This window comes from Myxocyprinus asiaticus, chromosome 5 (genome assembly GCF_019703515.2).
Source record: "Myxocyprinus asiaticus isolate MX2 ecotype Aquarium Trade chromosome 5, UBuf_Myxa_2, whole genome shotgun sequence".
Classification (NCBI taxonomy): domain Eukaryota; kingdom Metazoa; phylum Chordata; class Actinopteri; order Cypriniformes; family Catostomidae; genus Myxocyprinus; species Myxocyprinus asiaticus.
The window spans coordinates 33,544,517-33,555,167 of record NC_059348.1 but is presented as its reverse complement, the minus strand read 5'-3'; the positions used below and the strand labels follow the sequence as shown (position 1 = coordinate 33,555,167).

The following is a 10,651-nucleotide window of genomic DNA, read 5'->3' as shown; positions in this document are numbered from 1 at the left end:
TGTTCTCAGAATTTCTTTGCTTTATGATACAATGTCTTAACATTAAAAATTGTTAATTAAAAATGTTGAGAAAATGTCTCAACATTAAAAATTCTTACAGAGAATCAACATTTAAATTTATAATATTAAAACAAGAACAATGCATTAAGCACTTGGCACAGTATACTATGTGTGAAGTGTTTTGCTTGAGACATTTTACTGATAATTCTATTTTCTTACTGAAATGACTTTGTATTTTCTTGTAACCATATCACAAGTTGTATTTACATAAACTTTATTCTACTCAAAGATCATTGTGAAACATGCATTAGAGATTAACATCTTAAAAGAAATTATGATACACTGTATTAAGCATGAACAACCTGACTAAGTAGATTCAGTTCTTAGTCATATGAAAGCCATATGCCCCCAGAACCTCCTTTTTTTATCCAATAATTGTACTAATGTTTTAAATTAAAATCTAAATATCAGTCATTCTCTCAGCCAACAAACAGTTTAAGAACTCCCTCTAAGGCAACTTAAACAGTTTTACATCCAGTAATATCCTTATATAAATGCAAATATAAAGCACTTTTCTGACAGTAAGCAGTTCTACAATTTAATATACTCACTTTACTCAAACTAAAACAGCAACATCTTTTTTCCCACATTTGCCCAGATATTTATTTTCCTGAATGATACTTATGTGACTTGTTAATTATTATACCTTTATATATATATATATATATATATATATATATATATATATATATATATATATATATATATGTTTCCTAGTAATATACCTTATGCCAAAGGACTGATAAATTTACTCACATTAAGGCCCATGGCAGAACTATATATACCTGCATATACTTGAGACTTTCAACATGAGATTCCACTATAAGGAACAAGGACTTTTATCACATCTTTGGTCAATGACTCTCAAATGTGACATTTTAGAAATCAATAAACAAAGACTTGAATATGGGGTGATAATCATCAGATAAGAACATTTCAATATGGCTAATAATTACAGTTTAAATTGTACAAGACAAAACAATAATTTTGCTAAAGCATTACTCTTTGCTCTGGCAATAGAGAAGTTAGCCCCTTTTTACCCTCTGAGTTTCTGACATAAAGGAGATGGTCACACTAAAGTGGTCCCTCCTTAGATGGCAGTGGTGATCTGTGTCAGTCCCAGGTCATTTGAGTCTTCATGACCATGAAAGGAGGTCAGCTCCACGGCTAGTCATACAGGTCTACCATGGCCTCCCTCCCCTTTGCCCTCTGCTGGGGACGTATGTTCTCGTAGAGTGCTCCTGACCCGGCTAACGCCATGCCTGTCCCCTGCGGTCCGGCCTGGGCAGCAGAAGTCCCTGAAGCATCTCTTGAAGTTCTCATCAAGAAAAGCATAGAGGATGGGGTTGAGGCTGCTATTGGTGTAGCCCAGTGCCACACAGAAGAAGTAGGCAGCCATAACTGCTGTTGTCTCTGGCACGCCAGGAGCAAGAGCTTTGACCAAGATGAAGATGTGTATGGGAGTCCAGCAGACCACAAACACAGCAACCACAACTAGCACCAGGCGGGTGATGCGTCTTAGGTTGCGGTCTTTTTCCCGCGAACCCGACAGCAGACGTACGCTCTTAAGTCGCAGGACCATCAGTGTGTAGCACACGGTGATGATGAGAAGAGGAGCCACAAATGCAAAGATAAAGACGCAGATTTTCATCAATGTATCCCAGTAGATGTAGGGGTCTGGAAACTGCAGAGCACACTCTGTAGTGCCTGCAAAAAATATTTAAGGATAGTTGACGTGAAATATTCTCGGAAAGTTGACGTCCTGTGGTGTGACAGACAGTGTTGGGTTGGTTACTCAAAAAAGTAATTGACTACAAATTACTTTACTGATTTCTTAATTGAAAAGTAATCACATTACTAATTACTTTACTTTCAAGTAACTTTCTGAAACAATTTCCTCTCAACAAATTCAAAATAATGTCTGTATTTCCTCCTTTTTCATTGTCGCACACAAGTCATACACTCAGCACCAGGGCTGCCAATAGGGGGGCACAACTGGACAGAAAGTCTGTTCCATATTGTATAGTGCATCTAAGCACATTCAGTGGGAGATGTGGATATAAACACAAAGGCAGCGCACAATAGCGAAAGCCAGGGGGAAGCGCACATTGATGGAAGAACTGTCCGCAACTAAGTTGAGGGGGGCCCGCTGAATACATTTTGTACCAAATGAATACATTTCTAAATGCAGCCCTGCTCAGCACCACATGTGTTATGGGGCGCACACCCTTCAGATGTCACAGAAACCCAAACAGACGTACAGTACATAGGAACATACAGTAATTCAGGTTTTAAATTTTACATAATATTATTTGGGAAAGATGTGTAACCCAATATTGTACAGTAATTGAAAGTAACTGTAATCTGATTACAAGAATTTAAAATGTAATGTCACACTACTTTCTGTCTAAAACGTAATTAGATTATAGAGACTAATTACTTTGTATGGAAATTGGATTACACCCAACACTGGTGACAAACTATACTCCATCTAAAATTTTTATAAATCTTTTATAATTCTTTATCAGGTATCCCGCTTGAATTATCTCATATTAATTAAAGACTGCATGGTATATTTGTACTTTTAAAAATGAATTTGTCACACCGCAGAGCCATTTAAAATGAAGTAATGAAGGCAGAATGGTGAAAAACTAACTGTGACCAGTTACAGGACCTGGCATATGTGACTTGCTCCATCATTCTGAGACACTTTAACCCAGAAACACATTCTGAGTTTTATGCACAATGAAGTAAAAAATAAAAAATTATTAAAATAGCCAACATGTCAATGACTGTTTATTAACAACGGTTTGGACTAGAAACGTAAGTATAATGTAAGAAAGCTGAGACTTTCCTTTTGACTTTAGTGCATAAAACTCAAGATGTGTTTCTGGGTCAAAGAGTGACTCAAAATGAGCAGGTCACATATACATTCTTATATATTCTTATTGATCAAATCCAAAATTACTATTGATAAAAAAAAAGGACACAATGGACACATTAGGAGTCAACTTCCAATAAACACCAGTTAATCATTAAGCTGAAGTGTGTACAGGTTAATCATGTGTACTGTAATGAAGCCACTGTGAGAAGGAAAAACAAATACATTACAGTGTAGCAAAGAACTGTTCGTCCCGTAATTTTCACTATAATTTTAGATATTTGGATTTTTCCAGTTCCCACACCAACAAATAATACAGTACTGTATATGCTTGACTTCCATGAACATTTCTTTTACCATTGTTTGTCTGAGTGCTCCCAAGCACCATTGCAGGGATCCCAGCAGCTGAAGACAGCACCCAGATGAGGATGTTGATGATCTTGGCTTTCACTGGTGTGCGGAAGTCCAGGGCCTTCACGGGGTGACAGACCGCCACATAGCGGTCCACACTCATCATGGTTAGGGTGAAAATACTAGTAAACATATTATAATAGTCGATGGAGATGAAAACCTTGCACACCACCTCTCCAAACGGCCACGAGTTAAGTAGGTAATCTGTGCTCTGAAAGGGCATGGTGGTGGTTACCAAGGCATCGGCAACAGCGAGGTTGAAGATGTAGATGTTGGTGGCAGTTTTCATTTTAGTGTATCTACAGAAAAGAGGATTGAGCCAGGGAGTGTCGAAAAATAAATGTTGTTAGAGGGATAGAAAAATATTTTTTTAAAAATGATGTAATTGTTTATTTACCTACAGGTTGTTCCAAAACCCATATGACTTTCTTCTGTGGAACACAAAATGAGATGTTAGGTGGAATGACAATCTCAGTCACTATTCACTTTCATTACATGGACAAAAAGATGCAATGAAAGTTAATGGTCACTGAGGCTAACATTCTGCCTAATCCCTCTTTTTAAGTTTCAAAGACAAAAAAAAAAAAGGTCCTACAGGTTTGGAAAAACATGAGGGCTGTAGTGTTACCTGGATCTTATGGGCCCCAGTGCAAAGCACCTGTCAGGCCCTTTTTTTGTCTTTTTCATGACCCGTCGGGCCCGCCACCATTTTTATCTTTCCTTTTAGGCTGGGTGCGCGGGCCCCTTCTCACCCCGGGCAGCTGCCTACCCTGCCCTCCCTGTAGTTACGCCACTGCATGAGGTAAGACAATTGACATTTTGGGGTGAACTATCCCTTAAAACATAACACATCAATGTGATGAATTGTTGTACTTTTTTTTTTTTTTTCATACAATCTGTACGAACAGAATACTAAAAAAAAAACTGACTGTGGATGATAAAATGTTACCGAATCTTTTCCCTTTAATAATTAAAAAATCCAAGGTTTTTGCTGGTTGTAAAAAGCTGATACATGCCATTCATGGTTAAACCCATTCATTTTTATGATCACATTTGTAGTGTGAGCTTAAGCCATGACCTACCTATAAAAAATATAATTTTACTCTCTACAATCTTTCCCCATAAGATATCTTATTCAGCGAGCGTGAACTCTTCTGCAGTTTTGAGTCTCAGTAACATTATTTTGACTGCAATATGCTGTCATATTTCAGTCCACCGGGGGACGCCAAAGTGCTAATTGCTGTTTTGCGCTTTGACCCCTCACCATATGAGTTCCATCAAAACACAGGTATTTCAAACAAACCATCCAGCTTTAAGCCTTGCAAATTGTCCATAAGTAATCATCCCATCATTAGTTATTAAAAAGTGAGTGAAATATTATTCATGATCATAACTGAAATGAACCATCTCTGTCATAAATGGTTAAATGCACCTTGGGACAATGCTGTTTCTTACCTGATAATGACATACATCACAAGGCAGTTCCCCACTAATCCTACAACAAACACTACGGAGTACACGGCAGTGATGATCGAAATAATAGGGGACATGGTTTCCTGCTCGTTCGTCCAGCTTTCATTTAGTGTGTAGTTGTATATGTCCGAGACAGCAGACTGCCATGTAAAGTTGGGTAAACACTTCTGGGGGTGAGCAGAGGGGCATTTGTCCTCCTTGAAAATCTGCACCACGCTGCTGTCCATCGCCTATTCAAATGTAGGATAAAAGCAAATATCTAATTGAGTCACTAGAAAAGTTGCCACACAATAAACATTAAATAAAAGTGTAGCGGTTAATAAAAATATAGGCTACATGGGTTAATAAATAAATAAACAAACAACAGACCTGAATAATAGACTGCTTTTTAAAATCGAATTTAAGTTAGAACAAATATGCTGAAAAAACTGAATATACTTTACCCATAAGATTTGCAGAGTTGCCAAAGGAGAAAATATAAGAGTCTTCCACCTATTAAAAGCTGACAATTAAAGATAAAAATTCCGATGTTTTAAAACGGCAGCAAATGATATCTGTGCGCAATGCGTTGATTTCTCTTGTCCGCTCCTGTTCAATTGATGACTGCAACCTTACTAGAGCTGCTGTCTCTGCCGCGCGCTCGTCCCGTATGACATCACACCTCATGTGACAGTATCCATCAGAAACAGTGCGGAGCAATCCGCTAATGAACTGTAGACCTATTAAAACAGAAATCCTGTGATAATTTGTCTTCAACATTTTTTCTCAGAAGTGATAAATGTCATATGATTCTGAAAACCTATTCAGACCGAAAGCGTTCTTGCGCTTAAAAAAGGTGGACGCAGCGTGCAAGTGTCTCGAGACACGTTGTTAAAAGTCCCTTTTAACCTGATATGGCATCTTAAAAAAGCGGCTTTCCTACGAGAGACGCTGAGAAAAACAAACAAACAGCGGGACAAGATGTCCGTCTAGCGTATGTTTAGGCTACACTGAAAACTATTAAAAGTTGCGCAGACAGACGCCAAAAGGCGTTTGGTGTAAACGGCCCTTAAGACTTTCATGTCGGTGAAATAGTAAAGTGTTTCATGAGATACATAACTTATAATATCTCCAGACTCTTACCGAGGTACACACATGCATCACACAGTCGCCAGAGAACTCAACAGGCAATATACCGCCGTTTCAATACAAAGAGCAGAGCAAAAGATTCGAGGTTCTCCAGGGTGTGTGGAGATTTCCTTTCTTTAATGAGAACTGTAAGATGGGGAAAACCCACATTGTTTAGTCAAAGAGGGATGTGCGTAAGTGCGTGGTCGCCGCACGCAATTATGTAAATATAGGCTATATGTGTATGTAGATATGGAGGTCTATATGATGTTAATCAGTTTTACATTTAGATAAAATAGCTCACTTTATGAACTACTCAATAAAAGTGCTCTTGAATTATGGCTGAAATGTTGAGAAGAAGAGACAATGGAAGCATACGCTTATGATGCAATATAATTGTATTATAATGTTGCCATTAATTGCTTCTCTGTTCTAGATGGCTATTCCACAGACAAATGGAATTAAACAAAAATGGCTCCGCAAAAAGTCTCGGTTATGTATGTAACCTCCCTGAGACGAGGGGAATGAGACATTGCGTCACTAAACTGACACATATTGGGAGTGTCCTTCTACATGATCTAGTTGAAACCTCTCTGCAATAATGCCAATTCTAATATTGTCTATGGTGTTTGAGCCCCGCTCTTTTAGTTGAGTGTTCTTTAACACCAACTGGGCAATTCGCACCCTGCGACTCGTAAGCCAGGGTGACCATATCAACGATCCAGTGAGAAAGTCTTTGCTTGGAGAAGGACATTCCTTTTGTGCGTCCTCCATAGCACACAAAGAGTTGGTCAGACAGTCTGAACTAGCATGTGTGCTCAATGTATGTGTGTAGCGCTCGCAAAGGGCATAACAAATGCAAGGACTGTTCCTCATCCGAATTAAACGGAGGAGGGAAAAGGTCTTGAAGGTGAACCACCCACGCTCTGAAGGGTGTGGTTATAACCTTAGGCACATAGCCTTTTCTGGGTTTGACAGTGGTTTTGAAAGACCCGGACCAAACTCCAGACATGAATTGTCAACTGACAGTGCTTGCAAATCACCCACCCATATTACTGAGGCCAAAGTCAGCAGTGATGCGGTCTTAAGAGAACACACACGCAATTCAACATAGTCCAGAGGCTCGAAGGGAGGCACATGAGCACTTTTAGGACCAAGTTAGGTCCCAAGTCAGGGCTGCAGCAGGGCGAGGGGGATTTAGCTGCCCCTCCCCCTAGGAATTATGATTAAATTATGATTTCCTATAGAGGTGCCGGTTTCAGGTGCGTGATACGCAGATATAATCACCACATAAAATTTGAGCATAGATGGAGTGAGCCCTGCGTCCGATCACTCTTAAGAAATGTATGAATTTCAGATATGGGCCAGTTCACTGGGTCTTTGGCATGTGAAAAGCACCAGTTAGTGAACACATTCCATTTCAGTGCTTAAAGGCATCTCGTGGACGGCGCTCTAACCTGTAATATGGTGTTCATAACCTACCAAGCCAATTCTGGCTCGTCCGTTGTGCTCTGTTCAAAGGCCACACGTGTAGGCTTCGCAGCTCTGGCTGGGGATGCCAAACCGTGCCTTGTGTTTGAGAGAGAAGATCTTTCTTCAGCAGTATTTCCCATGGAGGCCCGTCCAGTATTTCTACTATCTCCAGAAACCAGGACTGATTGAGTCATTTTGGCGCAATATACAGAACTGTTTCCATGTCCACTTGGACTTTGCTGATTACAGAATGAAGGAGGTGCACCGGGGGAAACGCATACTTCCATTTCACCGGCCATACGTGGACCAGCGTGTCATGGCGACATATATTTATGCCACTACTGTTGTGTTGTCTAAATGAATCAAAATGTGGTGATTCACAATATCGGAATGAAAAGCTCTCAAAGCTAGAAAGACAGCCAGTAGCTCTAGGCGGCTGACATGTCATGGCCGTTTTGCAGCTGTCCAGGTGTCGAAAGTCGGGCAACCATTACACACTGCGCCCCAACCTGTGTTGGATGCATTTGCGGTCAGCACTTTCCTTCTGAAAACTTGACCCAGCATAACACTCTGTTGGTAGAAGGCTGGCACTGTCCATGGTGCTAGAGCAGCCAGACAGTGGCGAGTCACCGTGATGCACATGAAAATGAAATGACTTCAGTGGTAATGTTTTTTTCAGTTTGAACTGAAACAGACACTGAAGAATGGTCTGTATGTGCTCGTTCATGAGGTGCGCACGCATGAACTCCAAAAAGGAGATTTACTGGCTGGGGAAAAGTGTGCTTTTGCCCAGTTGACATTAGACCGGATATTCCATATGGCATAGCAGCAAGTCTCTGTGTTCGCTCAGTAGTGCCTCTGATTGGCTAGTAATAACCAAATGCTGAGGTAATTCAAAATACACACACCATTCATTTTCAGTGGGGCGAACACCGCATGCATACATTTCATGAACGTGCGGGGAGTCAGAGACAGGCTGAAATGAAGGACTTTAAATTGAATCTAAAAAGCCACCTGTAACGCGGTGCAGTTGGTGCATGAATTACGTGTCCTTCAGACCTATTGACGCAAATCAGTCCTGTGGATGGATGTTCGATAAGATCTGTTTCTGAGTTAACATTTTGAATGGGCGTGTTGCGAGAGCGCGATTCAAGCATCTCAGAACTAGAATGGGCCGAAGCCTACCGTCCTTCTCCAGAACGAGGAAATAACGGCTGTAAATCCCACTGTAAATCCTGTGTCAGACACAGATTGTGCTCGATCATTGTAAGCACCAGTTCTGACACACCTGTGAGGACATGCCATGCATTCGTGCAGCAGGACAGCAGTCTTAATAATTCATATGAAACAACCGCTTGTAACACCGGCGCATTTTCGGATAGAACCATGGAAGACAGAACACCGTTGAAGCGGGATGGTCGACATGCAAATTGGATCGTATTACCATGTTCGATTGTTTTTAGCATCCAGTCAGAATGCCAGTAAGAGCTCGCCACACGTCCGCGTAATGAGACCGAGGGCAATTTGGTATGTTCATAACATGATATAATGCGCCGCCCACCATTGGGAAGTGGTTGTGCATAATGTGTGGGCTTTGAAATGGGAAAGCTCTTTATTGAAAAAGTGTCAGTGTCTCGTGCATGTGCAACAAGCGCTGTACTCTTTTTGCAATCTTTATATGTTCATTACAAGATATAATGTGCCGCTCACCATTGGGAAGCAGTTGTGCGAAATGTGTGGGCTTTGAAGTGGGAAAGCCCTTTATTGAAAAAGTGTGTCTCGTGTGAGCTCTGTACTCTTTTTGCAATATTTGTATGTTCATACATGATATAATGTGCTGCTCACCGTTGGGAAGTGGTTGTGCATAATGTGTGGGCTTTGAAGTGGGAAAGCCCTTATTAAAAAAGTGTGAGTGTCTCGTGCGAGCGCTGTACTCTTTTTGCAATCTTTATCTGTTCATACATGATATAATGCGCCGGTCACCATTAGGAAGTGGTTGTGCATAATGTGCAAACTTTATTGCATGTGATTAATGTGAGACACAGAAAACAAAATATTGAACAACACTTTGAACAACAATATTCCTTTCCCGACAAACAACAGTGGGGAAGAGGGGAACAGCACTGTGTCAGAAGCGCTTTTGCTGCACGGGGGTTTTTCCCCGTTGGCGCGTAGCTTGCACTGAGGTGGTTTCCTTTGTTTGGGCCATGGCTTGCGTGGCTTTATCAGCGGCTCGGCAGCGACATTTGGTGGCACTGAGGGAGCTGGTGTGGGGTTTTTAGCCAGGCGCTGGCCCAAGACAGAGCGGGAGCGAGCCGGTTGTGATGAAATACTTCTCCGTTTTGGCATAAATTGTCTCATAGCCTGTGAGTGTTGCTGAGTTGTGACGTAGTGCTCAGCAAATTTATCCACAGAGCCTCCGAAAAGGCTGGTTGGAGACACCAGAGCATCAAATAGAGCAGCTTTTCCTGCGTCATGCATTTCCGTGAGGGTCAGCCAGATGTGATAATCCAAAAACACCAGGTTTCTCATTGACTTGCCAGTGGCCTGTGCAGTGACTTTCGTGGCTTGCAGTGCTAAGTCCGTAGCGGTGCGAAGCTTTTTAAACGTCTCTAGGTTGTAGCCTTGCTTGTCCATTTGATTGAGAAGCTTAGCTTGGAAAACTTGGAGCACTGTCATCACGTGGAGTGCTGAACCAGTTTGGCCCACCACTGAGTATGCTTTTCCAGCCAGTGTGGATGTTTTTCAGGTTTCTCTGGAGATTACGTGAGACTGAGCTCTTTGAATGCCATTGAAAGGAGGCAAATCATCTCCTTTTCAGTGGCACATGCACGCTCCTTACCCTCACTAGGGGAAGGGGTGGCAGCGTCATCCAGTGACCACTCGCCATATGCAGCGAGAGACATAACATCATCATTCCCAGTGTCAGAACTGCCGAACGTGATGAGGCGGCGCGCTCCTACAGAGGGCCGAAGTTTGTCACGCACATACTATATCGGCATAGATGCAGTACGTGGAGATTGAGGGGCTCGCAGGGCATGTGCCGGCACGAGGTCCACCTCAAAGTCATCCTGCTCGACCTCACGGCCCTGCCGTGCCTCCTCGTATGATCCCTCGGGAGTCACAGAAGAGGTGGGTGGGAGGGCATGTGCAGCTGAACCGTCCCTCAGAACAAGGGTGGTTCGCAAGCAAAGCGCCTTGAGACTCCTGCCCTCACAGTGAGGGCAGTCTGTCTCTATGAGAGCT

General features: G+C 41.8%; 1 protein-coding gene across 1 annotated transcript; it reads right to left on the bottom strand.

Moving 5' to 3' along the window:
* Window positions 1-850: 850 nt before the first annotated feature.
* On the bottom strand, window positions 851-6,071 carry LOC127441007 (delta-type opioid receptor-like). The gene is made up of 5 exons (XM_051698120.1): window positions 5,948-6,071; window positions 5,269-5,544; window positions 4,808-5,055; window positions 3,299-3,651; window positions 851-1,767 (listed from the first exon to the last, which is right to left on the bottom strand). The coding sequence occupies exons 3-5, from the start codon at window positions 5,050-5,052 to the stop codon at window positions 1,232-1,234; spliced, it is 1,134 nt and encodes a 377-aa protein (XP_051554080.1). The 5' UTR covers window positions 5,053-5,055; window positions 5,269-5,544; window positions 5,948-6,071; the 3' UTR covers window positions 851-1,231.
* Between the last annotated feature and the right edge of the window lie 4,580 nt (window positions 6,072-10,651).